The 21,317-nt window shown below is 42.5% G+C and overlaps 1 protein-coding gene across 2 annotated transcripts in view; it reads right to left on the bottom strand.

Annotated features, from left to right (window-relative positions):
• CLTC (clathrin heavy chain) overlaps nucleotides 1-21,317 on the bottom strand; it is a 31,667-nt gene that overhangs the window by 5,652 nt on the left and 4,698 nt on the right. For both annotated transcript variants that reach the window (XM_051635487.1, XM_051635488.1), the window contains exons 2-30: nucleotides 17,262-17,469; nucleotides 14,888-15,156; nucleotides 14,394-14,555; nucleotides 13,641-13,754; nucleotides 13,082-13,255; nucleotides 12,327-12,524; nucleotides 11,427-11,627; nucleotides 10,701-10,853; nucleotides 10,284-10,406; nucleotides 9,887-10,024; nucleotides 9,611-9,775; nucleotides 9,312-9,492; nucleotides 8,528-8,691; nucleotides 6,741-6,866; nucleotides 5,998-6,140; nucleotides 5,358-5,592; nucleotides 4,892-5,014; nucleotides 4,648-4,793; nucleotides 4,298-4,481; nucleotides 3,774-3,966; nucleotides 3,185-3,342; nucleotides 2,822-2,986; nucleotides 2,620-2,727; nucleotides 2,340-2,507; nucleotides 2,030-2,179; nucleotides 1,812-1,943; nucleotides 1,537-1,647; nucleotides 680-850; nucleotides 186-407 (exon numbers count right to left, since the gene is read on the bottom strand). In XM_051635487.1, the coding sequence (XP_051491447.1) occupies nucleotides 186-407; nucleotides 680-850; nucleotides 1,537-1,647; nucleotides 1,812-1,943; nucleotides 2,030-2,179; nucleotides 2,340-2,507; nucleotides 2,620-2,727; nucleotides 2,822-2,986; nucleotides 3,185-3,342; nucleotides 3,774-3,966; nucleotides 4,298-4,481; nucleotides 4,648-4,793; nucleotides 4,892-5,014; nucleotides 5,358-5,592; nucleotides 5,998-6,140; nucleotides 6,741-6,866; nucleotides 8,528-8,691; nucleotides 9,312-9,492; nucleotides 9,611-9,775; nucleotides 9,887-10,024; nucleotides 10,284-10,406; nucleotides 10,701-10,853; nucleotides 11,427-11,627; nucleotides 12,327-12,524; nucleotides 13,082-13,255; nucleotides 13,641-13,754; nucleotides 14,394-14,555; nucleotides 14,888-15,156; nucleotides 17,262-17,469 (4,785 nt within the window). The remainder of the gene's footprint in view (nucleotides 1-185; nucleotides 408-679; nucleotides 851-1,536; nucleotides 1,648-1,811; nucleotides 1,944-2,029; nucleotides 2,180-2,339; nucleotides 2,508-2,619; nucleotides 2,728-2,821; nucleotides 2,987-3,184; nucleotides 3,343-3,773; nucleotides 3,967-4,297; nucleotides 4,482-4,647; nucleotides 4,794-4,891; nucleotides 5,015-5,357; nucleotides 5,593-5,997; nucleotides 6,141-6,740; nucleotides 6,867-8,527; nucleotides 8,692-9,311; nucleotides 9,493-9,610; nucleotides 9,776-9,886; nucleotides 10,025-10,283; nucleotides 10,407-10,700; nucleotides 10,854-11,426; nucleotides 11,628-12,326; nucleotides 12,525-13,081; nucleotides 13,256-13,640; nucleotides 13,755-14,393; nucleotides 14,556-14,887; nucleotides 15,157-17,261; nucleotides 17,470-21,317) is intronic.

Here is a 21,317-nt window from a genome sequence, read left to right as displayed (position 1 = left end):
TCTGCAAGTGTTTCAGTCTCTTAGAGGGCGAAGTCTCTCCCCAGATGGACTGAAAAATAAGTGTGGACATGGACAGACAGACATTTGACAAAGCCCATATCAATGTTAGTAGCAAGCAGACAGTCTCAAGGCATACACCACAGTGACTAACAAGCTTTCAGTGCTGGAGAAGCACCTGCTCTTACCTTTGTCAAGTACTCCTTCATGACCTGAATAAAGTATGGCATGGCAAAGTCCATGATGTTGTGCCTCCATGCTGTTTCCAAGACAACATCTGGCCTTAGGAGATCATAGCAGGTGAAGAGACAAGCACCAAAGCATTCTCTCTTGTTCTCCTGCAAGAACCACTGCAACAATTCTTCTGCCAACTCAGTATCTTTGGATTCTGAAGCATACTGCATTGCATCCTACAACAGGAGGGAGTCTGTTTAGCCTCAGGTGCCACTGTACAACCACTGACATGTGTTGGTACTTAACTAAGCAACAATCTAGTACTGACATTAGCAGAGGAGACATTCTATTACTTGTTTCCAAGAAATCTGTCCACTCTCTGCAGCAAGATTTGCCAGATTAGCAACAGGCACCACCTGGTAGCATCCAAAGAGATGCAGCTTTACTGAAAGCCACAGGTCTCCAAACAAGCTAAATATGCTAAGCCAGAGCTGTGTACAGGTCTTACCTTATACAGTCTGTCTTTCTTACAGAGTTCTACGCTCTGTTTCCAGCGATTGTTTCCTTTGAAGAGATAGGCAGCAATTCTCCTGAACTCTATTAATTCATGTTTCTCCAAACGTTGAGCAAGAGAAATGTTATCAAAGTTGTCATAGGCATCTATTGAAGTCCTAAGAGCCTGAGTTAAGCAGAAAAAGTTACACCTCAGATGTACAAATGCATCCACAACGATGAAAACATCTTCCATGTGTCTTCGTACTGTATTCCTGCTTCTAGGAGGATAAAGTATTCTAGCCAGATTTTTTTTGGGGGAAGCTGATGTTTGACACACACATAGTTTAGGTTATCCTAGTGTTTTTCACTAGTGATTGCTGAGGCTAAGAGTCTCTGAATACCAGACATCTGTTCTCTGATAACAGTAGAACAGCTGAGACACCATAACTGCTCTTACTACAAGTTCTTTCCTGAGCATACACTGCTTGTCTTCAGTAAAAGCTGATCTGTCACACTTACAACAAGGCAGCCAGTCTATCCCCAGCAGGAAGGGCCCAAAAAGCTCCTACAAAACCACTAACAATTCTGCACTTAATCCTTGGCTAGTCACCCTTAGCTCAGTTTGAAGTGGCAAAGAACATACACTTAAGGAATGCAAGTAAATAGCAAGCAGGTAAGATTTACTGAAAATAAGAACAAAACCAGTGTTTCTAGACATTAAACACACACCCAGAACATCAGGCTAATACTGACACAGAAGCCAGCTTGAATAAACTTTGAAATTCAGGAATAGCAGCTTCTATTATGAAGCACATACAACATGCAAGTCGTTACCCACTCCAGACATTACCATTTCAAGACATGACATACCTGGTAGTCTTCTTCAATAATGAAGAGATTGTTCAGGGACTCATTCACTGATTTGTTGTTGTGATTCTGAACAGAGCGCAGGTAAGGCTTGACCAGAGGTAGCTGTTTGACCTTCAAGGAATTGGGTAGATAAATTTAAGTTAAGGTAGCATTTTGTAGAGGTCTCCTAACATTTTCCCTGTGAGGCAGTGAAGTAACTAAGCATTTTTAAATGCTACTACAGCTAAATGCTTTGCCAACTGCAACTTCTTTGCTGTGGATAGTAGAAAAGTTACCTTTGTGAAGAAGGTGACAGCACGGGTGTGGTCAAGCCGAGGGGACAACACCATGAGCAGATCATTGAGCAAGAGAGGTTTAAATTCCAAATAGAACTGCACTGCCTTGTAATACAGCTCCACATTGGCCACCTAGAGATGAGAGGATGCACATTCAGAACAGTTCTCTTCCTTTCCCATAGCAACAAATGTACTTAATTTCACTAGGAAAGCATTACCTTAGTGATGATATCTTTGAACTGGCCTTCTTTCCAAGCATCAGTTGGGTGATTCATCATTGTGATTATGGCATTATCATATTCTTCATACTTATCATACAAGAACACCAGTTCTGCCCAGAGATGGGCTTGTTCTGCAGCTCTCAGAACCTAAGCAAAAGGCATATCAGAAATTCCAGTTATAACATATTGTTATCAGTGGCCATCAGTGCTCAGGGTTTTAGGGCCTCTGGAGCTACTGCAAAAAGCTGGGGTACAGACAGTCTTGACAGACACCCTTTAAGTTAAATTTAAGGCCTAAGACTTTCACCTTGGGAATGTTGACTCTGGACCAGAACAGCTCCAAGTGCTCCCTCATCTTCTGTGGCTTAAATTTGGAGTAGAGAATTGCTAGCTCTGTAAACATCCCCATGTGTGCTCGCTCAAGCCCAAGTGCTGCTTCCAACATCGTTATCAGCTCTTCAAAGTAGCCACGATCCTGAGAGATACAGGCAGTTAGAGATGTTCCCCAACAGCAACCAACTTGGCTGCAGATTTCGAGCTTCAAGGTTGTCATAAAATAATTTGATAACAGGAGTCATCTTAATTACCTGGTAATAGTTAATTAGCTCTTCCAACTCATCTGCATGCACTACAATATGGAGCCCGCACATCTGGGCCAGGCGGAATTCTTTACCATCAACACAAGCGAAGCAGACCTGGAATTGACAATTGCATTATTACTTATAATCAAAGATCCTGAAGAGGCCACAGCTTTGAAGTCCCTTAACTTATCCAAGCATGACAGCTTACCTCTTTCCATGTGCGAGTGCTGTTTGCTTTCCGAGCACCATCCACAGCTGCCTGGTATTCACCCAGGTGAACTAAGGTCGAGGCTAAACGGCCAAAGTTGGACACGTTGTTATACAAGAGTTTAGCTGCTTCATACATCTTTTCATCATAGCAACGATCACCAACCTACAGGAGAGCATGACCAGGTTATTCCTGCAGCTTGTCAGTCAAGAGCTTGCACAGTGCTCAAGCCATTATCAAAATGGAAATGCCTTTGAAGCCCAGTATCTGTCTGCACATCCAAAGAGACGGAAGTCCAGACACCTCTCTGGTTAAAAGGCCTAATGCTGTGACCCAGCAAAACTGAAACTCAGTCTCACTCACTTGCTGGATGTGTGCATTGTTGGGTCCATTGATAAACTCCTCCAGCTCTGCCAGACGATTTGTTTTAGCCAGAGCAAAGATTAGTTCTGTTTCCACATACGACTCCCGGGCCTTCTTGCGTGCCATCTGGAGATACTTCACCAGTTCTTCCCAGTTTCCTATGAAACAGAGTTCAGAATGCTTACCCCCCACCACTGAGAACACCTGAGCTGTACTACCAGCCTCATCTAGTTTGACATAAGTATTTCTACAGCTGTTCCCCAACAATTAGGATTAGTCTTCATATGCACATGCTACATTAGATTATTAAAGTCATATTACTAAATAAACTCTGGTATTTAGCTTCACGTAGAGGCTTTCTTAGTACCAACTGCTCTGACAGAAGTGTCCGGCTAGCTAAAGAAGGTGTAAGACCACCAATTATCTGCAAATGTAATACACCATCTTTCCTCAGTCTCATTTAGAGCAGTCTTCAGAGGACCAGATTCCTTTGCTTGCATCAAGATACGAGTTTGGCAGAACTGCAGTTCGAGGAACAGACCACACAAAAGAGCTGAACATCAAAAACTAAAAGAAAACTTCATCATACCACTGGCATTGGCAGCTTGAACAACTTCCATGTACGAGGAAGGATCATCTGCTTTAATATACGAGTCAATTGCCTCCTTGACCATCCCTTTCTGCAGCTGTGCTTTAGCCAGCTGACTCCACACAGCAGGCTCATTGCAGCGCTCCGCAAACTCATACGCACGGTCCAGGTTTCCAATGTGCTCTATTAATACCTAAAGAAAGGGTCACCACGATCAGCCACTATCTAGAAAGGTGAGTTTTGCAAGACACTGAGCTGTGTTTTACATCAGTTCAATGGATCCACAGCTGCTTTTCAAATACAGAGCACTCCACACGACCCAGGCCGCAGGAGTGATGTGATGCTCACAAAGTTTCACTTACTAAAGGGCTCAATACACATTTGTTCTGCTTCATAGAACAAGACACTGAGCAGCTTTGATCACTTTGCTAATTGGCGTTAAGTTCTGAAGCCGCAAGTTAACAGTCCCCCTGTGAGGATACCCATGTCACAAGCAATTATTACAGACTGAGGTTTTAAGATACCTGTACAGCTGATGTGTTGACATCAAACTTCCGGAAGATGGCAAAGGCCTCCTCGAAAAGCTCATTGCTGATAGCTATGTTGGCTATGTCTGGAGCATCATAGTTATCCAGGCGATTGATGTACTCCATGACTCGGGTGCGATCAGCCTTAATAGCTGTAAGAATGAGGAGGTTCTGCAGATTCCTAAACAGAGAAAGAAAATGTTAGTGCACAACCAAGAAACGAGGAAGAAATTCACCCTCCCCTCTGCAGAGGGTATTAGCTTACTTGCTGGTCCACATGACAGCAATTTAACACCTGCATCAGGTATAATTTTAAGTTTCCTCTTAGTTTTAAACTGACTACACACCTGTGCTCACTGAACACAGAGTTATCAAGAACTATTTTCTCCAGCAGTTCAATGAGCTCATTAGGAAGATCTGCAGTCATGAAGGCCTTCACAGTAACAGACACTTCTTCAGGGTCCTGTGTCTCCGACAGTGCAGTCTGTACAACCTGCAGGCAAAGTCAAGCCATTAATAAATCAGTTAAGTCAGGTACTAGCAAGTCAAGGTAGGACAGCAAAGGATTTTGATGTTTGATGTCAGTGATACCTGGTCAATTAGTGGCCTTCTGTAGGGGTTGCTCTCCAGTAGTACACTGGCCCACAGCTCAGGGTCTTTACGACGAACTAAATAGCGGGAAAGGCTTTTGAAGAGGGAATTCTCATTGCACACCTGGTGAAAGGCAAAGTTTATTCAGAGTGGAGTCACAGCTATGGAGCCTACACTGGATGAGCTCATTGTATTGCAACATCAAATAAGGCTGCTTGAGCTGCAGACTAGAAATCTCAGGCTTTGCTACTTCCATTAGCCTCCCACTCTAGGATGTCCAGAGCAGTCTCCCATTTCCGACTAAGTCGCAGAGGTTTAAATAACTACTTGTTCTATAAACCAGTGAGCAGTTCCTAGCTTTACACCATTTAGGAAATAAATGTTTGTCAGGCATAAATCTGAACATCCCTCCTATGATACCCAGGCTAGAACTTAACCCACGGGTCTGCTGTCTTGGCACACCTACATTGATAAGCTCCAGATCACACTGTCCCCGCTCGTAGGCCACACAGGCCAGGTGAGGGTCCCTCTTCTCGCAGTACTTGCCAACAACACGACTGTCGTAATAAGGGTTCTCACGCAGGAATCTTTCTGGGTTGTTGTTGCTGTCAATGTATATTTTGGCCAGGGCATTGTGAGTTGCAGGCTCCTCACAACCCTCATGAATTCTTGCTTCCAGCCAGGGCAGCAGCAGTTTCAGCCTAGAAAGAAGCATTTTTCACATTAAAGAGGTTGAGTGAATAAAACAAGCATCCACTTGCACTGTTTCTTCACTATGGAAGTCACTTCAGTGAAGGATGGAGCCAGTAACTAAATCAGTTATGGTGCTTCATTTTGACCTGTGTTGTGGGTCATTATTATAATGCTGTAACTTTAGACAATCTGCAGAACATCACATGCCAAAGACTCATTATCTGGAGGCTGCTTAAGGGAAGTTCCCACATTAGTCAAGAAGTAAAGCAGGTGTTTGCTGCTTGCTCTCTCAATGGCAGCTCCTTGCTGTGCCAGTACCAGCTCTAGCTATGGAATGAGCATGTGCATTGATGGATGAGCAGTACAATCATTGTCAGTCTAGCAGTGGCAAGAGACTTGTAGAAGTTTAATACCTGTTTCTTTTCTCAACCTCTGCAACAAGCTCATCAGTCGAAAATTGACCTCTCACTACAAGGATAAGGTTCTTTATCACATCTTCAGAGCAATCCACATCAAGCAGTCCCCCAATAACAACAGGCAGACGGCTTGGATTCACCTAAACAGAATCATTGAATTAAGTCAGTGTGTTTTCATGCAGTATAAACAAGTCAGTTCTTATTCCTAGAAGCACGCATGAAAGCTGCTTGTTAAGATCGACCTCATCTTCCTGCCTTTACTCCCAGCTTCCTGAGATTTTAAACAAGCTTCAAAGTGAATTCTTCAATCAGCAGCAGTTACCACAGTTCAGTGGCTTACTAAGGCTCAGTCTCCATAGGAAGAGCTTCTGAGCAAGTGAATTTGTCCCTGCAGGAAGTATAAAGGAGAACTTCTCCCCCCTCTAAAATGTTGCAATAATAACCTAATAACTCCTAATAATAACCTAATAACCCTAATAACTCCAAAGTTATTCTACCACGTCTTCCTCCTTCAAGATGCACATTAGTAGGGGTTACTGCTCAGCTTGAGTGAACAATAAATAAGATCTGAATCACACAGGGACTAACTTCCCAAGAGCACTAGTAGGTACTTAAATGTCAGCTTCATATATGAGGCTCTTTGCAGAATACTTGAAAACATAAATCCTACAGTTGCATATAATACTAGAAAGCTTGATCAGTTTGACTCATTAAAGGCAAGTTGACAAATTGTAACTTACCTTCTGTACATAAATCTCAATGTATTTTTGGAGGTTATTTCTGTACAAGTACAGCACCAAGTCGTGGACAAAGTCAAAGCGATCACACACAATGATGAGCGGTAACTGGTCAGTGAGTTTAGCTTCCTATAAAGAGAAGAGCTTCAGTAATTTAGTTGTTCTCAGGTTTAAGCAGACAAAAAAACCCCAAAACAACCCTGTTAGAGCAGCTGACTTTGGGAAGCTAAAACTCAGTCAACCAAGTTGTGACAGCTTACTGTTCAACTGTTTGCAAATAGGTGTAGTCACACCCACTCCAGGGCCTACAGCAAGAAGCTTCCTGAGGTTCCACCCTGCTCCTTTGCATGGCAGAGTCTACCAAATCTTACAACACAGAACAACTATTACAAGCCTAAGCTACAAATAGCTTTTTTAGCTGCCACCGGCGTTTGGTGTGCAGGATTAGCACTCTGGGATTTCAAATGGAATTTAGCCAAGACTAGATTAAGTTGTGGATCATAACGTAAAACTTACATACAGAATTGACCTCAAGTGCCATGTGTGCAGCGATACTTTCTAACCATGGATTTAGACAACAGTAAGAATCAAGCTAGTAGCAGTACTACTTAAATTGCTAATCAGATTAATTACCTAAAAGCATTCCAACTTTCAGCATAAGATTACAATGGTCATACAGTACAGAAGCTCAGTCAATGCAGCAGACAGTATTCTGGATGCATATTTCAGATCACTTATTCAAACATGCACATCCCAGAATATAATCCTACATATAAATCACACTAAAGGACTTTACACAGCGAGGCCTGTACTGGCAGATTTACCTGGTACATGTCCTGCACATTCCAGACATGGAACAGCACAAAAAACAATAGCTTTCATCAGGAATTTGACAGCTTGATAACTTGTCTCAGGTGGCTTGATGAATTCACATACCTTACACCTTGGTGACAGGTTCTTTTTATAGAATTCCCATTTGAAGAGTGTGGCCATCTTCAGATATGATCACTAAGAATCTAAGGCTGTGCTATGTAACTGACAAACATGAAGGCAGGAAATGCTCCCAGATAAAAGTCTTCCCCTCCCACCCTGTTTCTCAGATAACTCTCGTAGTGTTACATTTGTCAATAAGATCAGCACTGACAGAAGCTCCAGGGTCAGAACTTGGAGCACAACATGTTCTGCCACACTTGGGAAACATCTCAGCACCTGCTCTGAACCTGAGCTGTAACAGCACATCCTTACATTGACTGGCTTATCCTAGTAGAGCTAAACTGTGGTTCACCTGGCTGAAGTTTCAGTAAGATGAGTGGGACAGATCAGCCTTGAACTCTGGAAGTATTTATGGAATAAATTGGCACCATTCACTTGTTGTTCCTGTAGTTGCTCAGTTGAAGCCAATTATGCTGTAAATAAGAATTGAGTGATGAACTCATTTGGCATTATGGTTGTTCTCAACCTCCAAGTTGCCTGCTTCCTAGTCTACAGCAGACATCTGTAACAAGGTCTAGATAAGCTGGTGCTATTATTACAGTTTAAGAGTTCAAGCCAGGTTAACCTTACTAAGAGCAGTGAGGAACTGATCCAACAGATTCTCCATCTTCTATGTGCTGTTCCAGGGTCAGGCTCTATTAGGAGGTACTGCCAACATGGCAGGTAACTCTGGTTTAAGAGGACAGACAGACCCTTAAGTGCAAAGGTCAAGGCTCATCTGTATTTTCAGAGCTGCCTCATTTCACCGGTGACACACACCACATTCTGTTAGAACCCCCAAACAGCCCAAACATTACCTTGAGGAAGTTTTTAACACGTTCTGGATCATAGCAGTTACTTTCCCTGCAGATTCTTTCCACTTCTTTAATTTGTCCTGTCTTGCATGCAGCTTGAATATACTTGAAATGCACATCTGGATCCTGGCTGAAGTTTACAATAGAGCCCAGGAAATAAAACAAACCTCGAGGGAAACAGTCAACATGTTAATCTACTAAAGCACCCAAGTTAGACGGTTTGCTTAAAAGCTGTTATTGATCCAAGTTACAATTATATGAAAAATTGAGTATGACTGCTGCAGAGGTTTACAAAGAACTGAAAAAAAGAGATTCAAGCACTGTACTTGTTTTACAAAGACAAATTGCTGAGTTAAGACTGTTGTCATTCCCCATATATTACAGACTAGTGTGTCACATGCAACTTTGATAAATGCTGAGGTCCCATCATCTGTTGCTGTAGGTCAGCTTTGTTGAAACATCCAGCATGTGCCTCCCAAACACCCCCTAGACAGGAGCAAGGGTTTAACAAAACAAAACAAAACAAACAAAACTAGTGCCCAAAAGCTATCACACCTTTCACTAAAACAAGCACACAGTGCAAAAGCTGCTTCCCACCATCCACAGCTCAAGTTCACTTAAAGCTGATGCCATAACACTTGGCCACTTTAGAGCAGTGACTGCCAAGTCACTCGGTCAAGAAGGAGCGATGCGTTTTTTGGAAAAACTGACAAACAGGTTCTTCATATACAAAGTATGATGAGGTGAGCACTAGCTCCTCTGGCTAGAGGCAAGAGCATGGACTTACCTTCAAAGCTCTTGAAAGACTCAAACAGCTCAATGAGTGACTGTGTTGACAGCTGCTCGTGGTACTTGGAAGCTACCTGGACACAGATCTGCAGGTTCTGCCGGATGTTAGCAGACAACATCGCACGCAGACACTCCAGGGAGTCTTCTACCGACAAGGAACCAAAGTAATTCACTAACCACTGCAAAGACACATAAGCCATTTTAGACCCAAGTAGAACACTCTACACTGAAGCCACATGTTGAAAGCAATTACTAATTGCCTGGCTTTTGTTAGATTCAGAATATTTGATCTCCTACCTCAGGATTGAGGAGATGAGTGTGAACTACTGCACGCTTGATGTCATACAAGTCCGTGAAGTGCTCCAGTGCTCTCTGCAGCAAGCCAGCTTTCTCACACAGCTGAGCTATGTGAGCCCGGTCATAGTGAGTAAACATTTGGTTTCCCAGGATAGCATCTGCAACCTAGAAGGAATATTGAAAAGTCACATTTAGTTCCTAAACAAACACTCCCAGGAGTGCAGTGGCTAGTCTAGCTACAGACAAGCCTGACCCACCCTAAGTCTTCAGGCTCACCTGAGGTGCATGCATGAGGTTCATCTCGAGTAAACGTGTTTGCAGGGGACCTTCTGAGGGACGATTATTCTTCAGTGCATCCAGCAAGAAGGCTGTACATTGCTGAATTAAATTATATTCCATAAAGACATCCACAATCTGAAAAAAAAATTAGGCTTTTGATTAGAAACTGGAAGCATACTCAAAGTAACAACAAGAGCAGCTTCCAAAGCTAAACTGCTTATTCTGGCACTGCACTAAGCTGTCATTTTGTATCCTGAAAACTACAGAAGAAACAGCATTGCCCTGGTAAAGTAAATGCAAATTTGTAGTGCACAATCTCTGATGGTGTAAGTATGGATCCCCTTACCACCTTCAGGCCTTGAAGTTAGCATTTCATAGCAATAAAATTATTTACTTGTGTTATGTCTGCAAGGGGCTCTTCATCTTGAACAAGCATTTGTGCAAACTGCTGTCCTTGATCAGGGCTGATCCGCATGACGTTCCTCAGCAAAAAGATCCAGTCTGGGGTATATCCAACCTGAGGAGAGAATGAAAAGCAGTAACTCAACAGGAGCACACACCTTGTTAAATTCAGAGCTCAGTAAAATCTACTGTCAGTAGCTTATCCAACCCAGTCAGGATATCCCCATTTGGAAGAGGGAAGTATGAAAGGATACACGTAAGCAGTCCAGCAGTTTTCATAAAAAACCTTAAGCCACAGGAGGTACTAGACAGGCTCTCCAATTTCCCCACAGTTACTTCTAGCTACTTTGGAGCATACACCAATTATTCTTAAATACAGGATAAATATAGCAATTTAATTTCCTCTCACCTTCTTAGCATACAAAACAATCTTCTGGACTTGCCCTGTTTCAGCAAAACACTGGATGACTTTGTTTGGAACATTGGCTCTCAGATAGACACTCAGTGCTAGGGTAGGATCTACGGATTTCACAAGGTCTCCCAGCTCCTCTGAGCACTCCAGCTGTTCAAAGATACAAACAGTCAGTCCACCCTGACAGTGCCATGCTGAAATGCATTACCATCTTCCTCATTTTTCTTCCCTTTGGACTTCTCTAAAAGATATTTAAAGCCTAGTTTGACAGCATTATTTGACTCTTTCAGCAGTGATCTAGTCGGCTCTGCTCCTTATGCTCTTCTACAAGAGTCAAAAATACATTTGTATAGCAAAAAAGAATTAGGTGATACATTGTATCAGCATGTTTCTTCAGCTAATTACTGGTATCTAAGCACTACTCAATGTATATGCAAGTCAGTATCTAAAAGAGCCTGACTTGGTTGGGGAAAGAAGAGCAGCAGCTTTGAAGCTTTCCACACTTAATTCACCCTGCTGTAATTTTAAGTAGGATGAGTGAAGCTCTTACGGCATTTGATTAGTTCTCTTGCAGTGATAGGGGTAAACACCCATTGCTCAACTGGTTGATCACAGAGCACGTTGATGAGTTGACCAGTTGACTTTCACTGGCTGGGAGTGAGACTGTCACATAGCAACGTCCCTCCCTGTCCAGGACTCTGAAAGTATCTACCCTTCATTTACCTTATCTTCTTTTAACCATTTTTCCAGGAGCTGTTTGCGTCCCTGCTGAAGCACCGGCCGGCAGAGTTCCAGCGACTCGTATTTGTTCAGCTGCCCTTGGTCAAGCAGAATGCCAAAGTACTGGAGTAAAGGAGAAGTCTGTCCTGGCTGAGCTGGAACACTCTGGAACCGACGTATGGTGTCTGGAGTACGCAGGATTCCCTGCCAGAGAGAGACGCATTTCAGTTTTCTGTGCTGCTATTGTGGCTTGGCAGAGTTCCTGCAGCAAGCTGGAGTTTGGAAGCCTTGCTACAGCAACGTTGCTTTGGCAGCCCAGAGCAACCCAGAGCAGCACAGCTGAACATCAGCTCAGACACTGCTTTGGAGATGTTCTGACAGAGGATGTGCTAGAGTAATTCATTTCAGTAGCAATGCAGAGTGAAGTTCAGAGGACTGCCCTACAGAATTAAGACACCTTTATCCTTGTAAACAAGTTCCTCTCATCTGAATGTAGTATAACTGTAGCTTAGCATCTGTGCTCCATAGCATATACACTTTGCTCTTAGTCTGTTCTTTTTGTCCTGTTTCCAGGTGCAGCCTCAGCTAGAGGCTGTCTTTTCACAGACATTTTTTTAATCATTGGGGAAGATAAATACCAGAAACATTCAGCATCAAAGCCATTACTTCATCACTTATTCCTCTCATCTGTGAGCTTCATACAAGCTTTAAGATTTTTCCAGTGTAGAATCAGTATTTCCAGCACACTGCATACAGGTTCTTCCCAGATATGTCAATCATTACATTAGGACAGGAGTAGTAACAAGATTCTGGTCTTGCCACTTAAGATATTAAGTGAGCTTTCCTTAGGCAAGAAGCTTAAGTCAGTAGAGTTCAGTACTGTTCTGAGTATCAGTCTATTACCTTTGGGGCATTAGCTGCCACTTTTGCTGCCTCTGAATAGTTCCCTTGTGCAAAGAGTGCATTGAATTTTCTGGCAAAGAGTTCCTCAGCACCTGCCAGGTTGTTGCGGACAGCCATTCGTAAAGCTAGGTCAGGATTCTGCAGCACATTTGTGATATAGGGAATAATATTCTCTTCTTCCACACACACTGACAGCACCTGAATAAATAATCAAAGAAAAGTTCTAGTTAGCCCAAATATAAGAAGTCAAAGGCTAAAACAGCCTCTAAACCAAAAGCTATAGCACACGTGGAAAGCTTTTTCCTCCCCTGGTAACTGCAGAGTCTTGTCATTTTAATTAAGAAGTAGACTTCTAATTAGAGAGAACGTCTACCATCCAATTACTGCATCAAGGCAGGCAATTAGCCTTAGTTAAACAGGGGGTATTTACATAGGTCAGAAAAACAGGGATATAAGTACTGTCTTTCTGTAACCTGTACTGTGTCTCAAGTAACCAGTCCCAGAGAATAAACTAGGAACAAATCTTCTGCTGTGTTATCCATGCTCAACAGGCAACCTCTGCAATCAGTTCAGTCTAGTGGCAGAGCTGTACATGTTGGCAGACTGGTTCACCTACCCACTAATTCTATATTCCTCATTCTATCATTGTCTTGTTAATGTCTGGAAGTCTTAGACAGTGATATGGACACTACAGAGAATCATTAAGGGCCAGTGGGATGAGCTAAACAAGTGGCTTCCAGGCCAAGCTTCCTTACTTGTCCCTTTCTGTTTACTCCAATAATTCCAGCTGTTGCTTCGTGCTGTGCAGTAACAAATATGGTCTCCCCACTGATTCTGTTCATGTAGATGCAGGTGCCAGTTTCCAAGTCATACAAGTGGATATAGCCATATTTTGTTATGAGAAACACCACATCGTGCTTGTCACTGATCTGCAAGACAGGAATAATCAAATTTGGTATGGGATAAAACGAGTAAATGCTTGTAAGAACCAGCAGATAGCTGTGCCATTTCAGGACAACTGAAAATGCTGGTGTATTTTTACTTAATACCTTGAGTATTATCACAGTAGAATGATGTTTCAAGAGCTTGACAGACAATATACATGTATGTTTCTTCCATAAATAAGAACAAGCTGCTTTTGAATGTTGTTACAGTCTCCACCTTTAGCTTAAAACTACTAAAAACCACACCAGTTTAGTGTCAAGCCTCAGGTCAATATATTGACTGTCTGGCTTCCAGTGCCCTGTTACAGTGTCACACCCACCAAAAGAAGGTATAGATTTGTTCTTGTGCTCTTGTTTTCGGCTGTCATACCTGCATGGCAACAGGGAAGTCATTTTGTGCTTCAGGAGGAAAGAAGACATCCACTGCTTTCTTTGGAAATGGCTGATTCCCAGTAGGTGGTGTGCCAACTTCAATGATATGCAACTGTGCAGTAGATAAGATTAGTCTGTTAGTTTTTTTGCTTAATTGATGTAACAATAGATTCAACAATGAAGATATGGCAATTACTTTGCTGCTGAGCCTTAATCCCAAGCTTATTCAAAGACAAACTAAGTCTTCCTAAATATTTTCACTGGCTAAAGGAATGGCACACTGCATTCATGTAACACAGATGAGGGAAACAGTCAAAGCACAATCCCCAGTTACTCCTAGCTACTTAGAAGTTTTAGTATTAGACCACTAATTAGCCTTTTAACACTAGTGCTTAATTTTTTTCATCCAATAAATTAGAAATAAATTAAGCCAGATACTGGGGATCAGCATCAAAGAAAGATTACAACAGCTTTTCCCTTAAGCCTGGCTTGCGAAGCTGAGAGTCACGTGTTCCAAGCAGCTCATTAGGCTGATCATGACATGCCACCTCACTTCATGACAGACTCCTGCTGCATCAGGTAGTCCCTGCTGTGAAGCTCTGTAGGCACCAGCTTTCATGTACATTAGATACTGACACAGTCCCTCTCTTTTCCTATAGGCAACTTTAGTGCATTAAACCACTTGTTTTCCTAGAAGCAGATAAGCAGGGCAGTCATTAAAGAGTGCAGCACATGGAGAACCAAGTCTTACCTTACCCCCAGCTTGCCCTCTTACTGCAAAACAAAAGAGAGTGGATTCTTCAGCATTGCCTTCCATCTTGAACTGTGCAAAGCTGGCTGCATGGCCCTCGATCGGCTGTGACACTTTTCTATCTACAGAATACAGCTGCATTGCTCCCACAACACGGTTTTGCTAGACCAGGCAGAAAAAAAAGAGTCAGGAAAAACAAGCACTTGGCCAGTAATTTCATTTAAGTTAGTGTTGGTAAATACAATGGCATATCAAGCTGAAGTACCTTGCCATGCTTTGTCTTAAGGGCATCACTTCAGACTCTTAACCTTGTACTATCGTTTATTCCACTACTGTGAGATTTTCAGTTATACTTTAAGTTAGTTGTTTGAAGATCAGGACAAGCATTTACATTCCCAACAGTATTTTAGCAAAGAAAACAAAACCTATCAGTCCTGCTCTTAACAGAAGGAAACAAGACAAGCTCTGGACCTTCTGTGGCAGTAGAGAACTACCTGTGCAGAGATGCCAGTGAGCAGCAGCCATTTCTGCTTCGCATCCGTGCGGTAGTTGATGATCTGGCAGCCAGCGAGGCTGGAATGGCGATCAAACATTTTCACAGGCTGGGACTCCCCCTCCATACTCCAGTGGTAGACTGCATTATCCGTGACCAGGGCAACAGTGTTCAGAGAGATCCACTTCCAAAAGGTGACATCGTCTGTCATTGTATGAGCCTTCATTTTACTCTTCATTTCAATGTTAAATATTTGAAGCGTTTTCCCAGCTAGAAAACACACCATGGTTAGTCAGGCTGCAGCTTCCACTTGGTGCCTGAAGCACTGGTTAGAAGTATAAGAGCTGCATTATGACATGAAACCCTCACAACTTCCTTTAATAAAACACTGTCACATGCTGGCAATATCTTCAGTGATCAGCTATTACATTTAACCAGAACACACTCCTAGGGCTCATCGTACCAATCTGCCACAACTGAGGATTCAAACAGATGTGGAAAACAATCTGGTAGGAGACAACAGCTTCGGCAAGTTGTACGATACTTAATGCACATGAAAACTAGGTTACAATAATGCTGCGTCCCTTGGAAGTTTTGAGGAGAGCTATGCCAGTGCCATTAAAAACTATGTCCACATCTGTTTTAAGCATTAAAAAAAGCACAACATGGAATGGTCAAGTTGGCAGAGGGCTTTTGTAATTCAGGCTCATTAAACAAAACCCTTGGGTTGCACCAGGGGGATACACGGAGCTACTGGCTGCAAACCAGACTAACAAACTGTGCAAGGAAAGGAATCTAGTGACCAACACAAGCTCTAGAGGGTAAAAGGGAAAGTTCTCTGAATTACACAGAATGGTGCATACACACATCCTGAACAGCCCCTCTGCAGTCACTGCTGCCAATTTTTACAACACAGTGGCACGTAAGAAATTATTTCTTCCTGATGAGAAGAAAGGTTCTGACCAACCTCTAGTCTTAGGAGACAGCTACTTAAGCACATGCCTGTGTAGCCCACAAGGACTATTAAAGAAACTAGGTGTCGGTCAGAATATCCGCTACAGCTGCTAACTGTAACTCAGCTTGATAAAGTCACAGTGCCACATGGGCAAGTGCCTTCACTCACCAAGGATTAGTTTACTAAGAAGCTACCATTAGTTCAGCTATTGACACAAGATGCAGAGTCAGGAGTTTCTCCAGAGCTTGGAGAAGACTGGCTAATACAGTGCTACTCAGGCTACAGGCTGGCAGCTTATTTCCATATCTAGTGCAGCTGGAGCTTTGGGCTCAAGGGAGGTTACATTCAGGTAACATGTACCCCACATGCTCTGCAAGGCATATTAGGAGGCAAAATCTAGACTTAAGTCAAAAGGGTCAGTCCTGTTTATAAAAAGCTTAGTACCAAGATTGCAATACTTCAAGTAGACTTTGAGTTCTTCCGTGGATTAATTTTCTGAATCTTAAGGATTCCCTTGTTTGGGAGTGCATTAAAAACCTCTGAATTTTAGGCTGTCAGTTGCTTAACTGTTCAGACATGTGCACCACAGATCTGAGCCATTTGATTCTGCTTTCTCTTTTCATAAAACAGGACAAACTAGTACAGTCAATTCATAAAACTCACCGTCTGCACACACAAGAGAGCATTAAAGTTGTGACAAAACAGGAGCACAGTATTAAAGTCAAACTTAAATAACACTCAATACATACAAAACTTTCCACTAGCAATATATGCATTTCTAGACTGACAGTATTTGAGCTTCCTGGGCCTACTGGGGAAAGAGAGACATTTCTGGAGACTCCAGAGGAATGCTTCTCCTCTGTATCACCAGAGATACCCAGTTAGCTGACCTTGTGGCTTTACTCACTACACAAGTCTCCTCTGCATAGTTTTACTGTTATCACTGGCTGATAAAATAAATATGCACAAATGGGTCCACCAGCCTCTTCCAGCAAGGCCAGATTAAGGCCTTCAGGAATACTTTCCCTCCTCAGTCTTAATTTTCTGTAAAGACAGGTTTAGTTAATAGACCTTATATGCTTAGGAGATCAGGTTTCACTTCCCTCTAACACAACTCCAGAAGTATCTTAGAGCCTGAACTTTCCTTCCAGTTCTCCCCACCCAGAAGCTGCAGGCATTCTGACTGAAGCAAAAAACTCATCCCAGTGATCAGTAAATAGCAGGAAGCCCCATCTGAAACTTACTGCCCAGCTACCTTCAGAAGAACCGAAAATGCATTAAACTTAAGTTCCCATTAAGCTGTGAAAAACTGGTAGGGGATCCTCCCACATAAAGTTTCCTGAGAGATTTAAGTAAAAAAACTAGCCTTAAAGAAACCTCTCCATCTACTTCAAATATTTCTTTATTGGGACTTTCATACCTTTTAATGCAATGACTTTACTGGCAGGGTTCATGATAGCACTGTCAGCTGAAATTGGTCTTCGAATAGGGTTGCTGGGGTCATTCATGTCAATGATCACCACTTGAGCCTGTTCTCCTACTTTCTCTCTTATGCAGATGAATTTGTCAGACTCCATTGTCAGAGTGCTGAACCCAATGTTTGCTGGGTTGATGCCCAGATTTTGGAGCTGGAAGAGAGGAAAAAATAAAAAGATTTAGCATTAAATTACTACCTCAGTATAGTCACAAAGAGCTTTTGTGAAGATTGCAAGAGATACTCAGCTTCACTTACCTTTTTGTGACAAAGAAATCACACCATCAAAAAACTGCACATCACACTAATTCTTGCCCATCTTCAATTAAGCCCAGCGGGCTTCCTGAAGAAGCCCTGCAGCATTCAGGCACTTGGCACCTTGTCTTCAAGGTCCACGTACAACTTACTATTTGGAGAGCTCAACTTTTGAACCCCTCATATGGTTTAAAGCACATTGAACTTGCCTGCTCCTGGCAGCTGTGCTAAAGTTGCAGCCTCAGGACTCCCACCAGCTTTGCTTCCAGAGCCATTCCATTGAGCTTGGCAGCTATCACTGCTTCAAGCTTAACATCACATGTGCAGTGTCTGAGCTTTATCTTTGTGGAGTTAAAAAAAACCTATCTGTCTAGCAATTAGCCTAGTCCTGCCTAGCAGCATCTACCACCCAGGAGACAGAGCTAATGCATGAGATGGACACTACTGAAATCAGAAATGGCTCATCCACAGCCAAACTTAACACCTCTTTTTCTGCTGAGCCACAGTCTGCTTCTGCAAATCTTTAAATTCTGTTTCTAGTACAGTTTGCAACAAAACACAGTTAATATCACTCCATCGTGTATTAGGATGTCAGCAGTGAAACAAAGTTTATTCCATCTGTAACAATGGCAATGCAGAAGGGTTAGCACACCTCAGATACCCAGCTGCTGGCTGCTTATACCTTAAAAACTCAAGATCTGTCTCCTACTGTTAGAGGAATTATCACTTCTAACACTTGAGATATTTTTCTTTCTGAGAAACTGTTTGAACTTCAAGCTCAAGGTCTCTCCCAAGAGATTGAGACTCTCTAAGCCATTTTAGTACTATTGTACTAGTTTGAAACCAAACACTAGGCTCTTATCAGCCTGCTCTGGAGGAGCTGCGAGGTGACCACGCCTCAGCTGCTCTCTTCCTGCCTACTTGCAGCTTCTGATAAGGAATGTTTCACTACACTTCCCCTTTGCCCTGGCCCCCAAACTGCACAGGCAAGGAACATCTAAGCTGTGGCACACCAAGTTCACAGAACAAGCTTCACAAAAGGCACTGATGGGTGAGCTGTATGTATCACTCTGTGCATCAGGACAGGTGGATGTTGGTGCAGTTCGAGGGTTAGACTCAAAACCAAGTCCGTTTTAGCTCCCCAGCCCTGCTGAAGGAGAAAATTTCTAGAAGATGATTTAGACTTTGTGTAGGGTTCTCCAGCCACTCTGTATTTAAGTCCTTTGTCCTAAAAGACACTATTTCATTGAAGTTACCTCACTCTTCAATGGAAGGAAGGTCTTCACTATTTGAAGCTCTTCAGCTGGGTTCAAACAATGCTATACCAAAAAGATGCTCAGGCTCTTAATGTTTTAAGGGTTCATTTCACAAACAGCTTACAGAGTTAAATCTACAAAAAAAAAATCAGTAAGGTCTACACAGATTTTCTATGAAAGATTAAGAGATAAAGAGTAGAAGCAGAACAGATTTAAACATGCTAGGCATGAAGCTGACTTAAGTCATTCTTCCAAGGCAGAAGACCTACACCTCCTGCCACCAACAGTTCCATTCAAAGACAGCTCCCTTTATTTCCACCCACTTGACAATAAAGCCAGGAAACTTTCAAATGAAAGACATGACTTCTCCAGAGAGAAAACTGCCTTAATGCTGCCACAGCAACAGAAACCAAACCCTACCTCCCTGACAGATCAGATTCTGTTACTCAGGTTTAAGCCAATGTTTGAGGCCAAGCATCACAGAACCTGACCACACATTCTTCAGCAACATGGATTCACTTAGAATATTGCAGATTAGATTCAATTCTCCCTTTCACACCTTAACTTGGGTGGTGGTCTCCAGGCCTGGACAATGGTATTTGTCCATCAGCTAGGCAGGGCTAGCTACAACCCAGTCACACTCTTACAGGCAGAGAAGGTTTGAAGACACAAAAGTTTCATCTGGCAGAACTGGAGAGACTCACTAGGATGTGCTGTTTCTTTTTTCTAGGCTGCAAAATCATTTTTCAAGGAGTCAATTTCCTTGTTCATTTGGTAGAGGGCAGTTCCAGAGTACTGCTCCACCTAGCAGTAACCCACAGCACTGTACTCATGGTGAGCAGAACAAACTGAAGAAGCAAGTCCTAGCAGATACCAGACCTCCTGGGGAGGTCTCAACACAACCACAGAACCAGAGTTACTTAGATATTGCAAGAGATTTATCCTAATCATGATCAAACTGCCATCTGCTAGGTATCATGTCTGAGGTATCCAACCCTAGTTGGCAGCAAAAAAATGTTGTCCTTTTTAAATTTAAGACCATTTCCAAATTCTAGATATTTTTTTGAGAATATTTAGATTGGCACTGGAGCTCTTAAGAAAGCTTGGAGAAGCTTTCTGATGGCAGCATGACCATTAAGGAAGTTTTCCAGTACAGAAACCTTCTGCTAACATTTCATCTTTTAATCTCAACAAATCCAAGAGCATGAACCAAATCTGTTTCAAGCACCGAGACAAAAAGTTGACTCTTAACTGTGACATCTCTGTGCTCAATGACACAAGAGTGTCACCAGCCAAGAGTGACACCTGCTTTGCTCAGATGGGAAGGCTGGTGGTAACTCCTCTTGGCTGCACTCGGACCTGATGCAGAGAACTCCTGAGAGCACAGATTGCTCCCTATACTATGGGTCATTTCCTTCCCCAAACAGGTTAAAGTTCAGATGAATGAGGCAGGAGTGTTCATAAAGCCAAACAAAGTAAATAGAGACTAATATTACTGTTAAGGAATATGACCACAGGTATTTATTTGGAGGCTTTTATAATTAACATTTCAATACCATTCTATGTGCAGACTCCTGAGTTTACACTACTACTATAAGAGTACAGGGGTTTATGGCATATTTTTCTTCTCATACCATCAAGGAAAAACAAAAAAACAAAACACATTTAATATTGCAGGTCCACTAGCTTTTACCAATTCAGGAACAAATTTAAAAGGGGAAAAAAGATTCATAAGATATTCCTACATGATACTACTACAAAAAATACTTCCTTGGCTTCAAGCAGATATGAAAGAACTTCCTAGCTCTGTTTGGGCAACCAGTTTGCAGTTCAAGTTATTTTACACCAACATTCGTTGGCAAGTTCAGTTATAGCAGTCTTCTGAAAGCATGTTGAGAAGGAAGTGTTCCATGAAGTAGCTGCTCCATTAGAGTGGAGCCATAGAACAGGCTGTCAGCAACTTTCCTGTTCAGGGAAGATGTTGCCCTGAAGGACTGCTCTAACTCCAGGTTGGATACTCCAGTCAATAACAGGCTGACTGAATGGTCAAATTCTATGATGACAATTATCTGAACAGCATTGAGGGGAGAAACACTATAACTTGGTAAGTGAAAGTCTGATTAGTAAAAAGTTATTTTTTCACTGGAAGATAATTCAAGTCCATGCTTGGTAATTTACCCAGAGAAGTTGTATTTTGCATGCATGTCTGAGATCAAACTGAACAGTAAAACTGCTGACAAGAGCCTCTTTGCCGACCCCTTCCTGGAACATTCACTTTCTTGTGACAGTTTGCTTAGCTGTGAAATAATTTCTCTTTGCCTACAAGGAAGGGCACGGAAGTGCTGAGTGTGCATTTCACCTCGACTCTGGTGCTCGACAGGATATAACCACTGCTCTTGTAGCCACAAGCAGCTGCTTGGGCTCTGCCCAGAGAGTCCTTATCTCCATGCAGCTAGAAATCATGTAGCTGGGAAATGCCAGTTGACAGAAA

This window comes from Apus apus, chromosome 18 (genome assembly GCF_020740795.1).
Source record: "Apus apus isolate bApuApu2 chromosome 18, bApuApu2.pri.cur, whole genome shotgun sequence".
NCBI classification, from domain to species: Eukaryota; Metazoa; Chordata; class Aves; order Apodiformes; family Apodidae; genus Apus; species Apus apus.
This window is presented reverse-complemented; position numbering and strand designations above follow the sequence as displayed.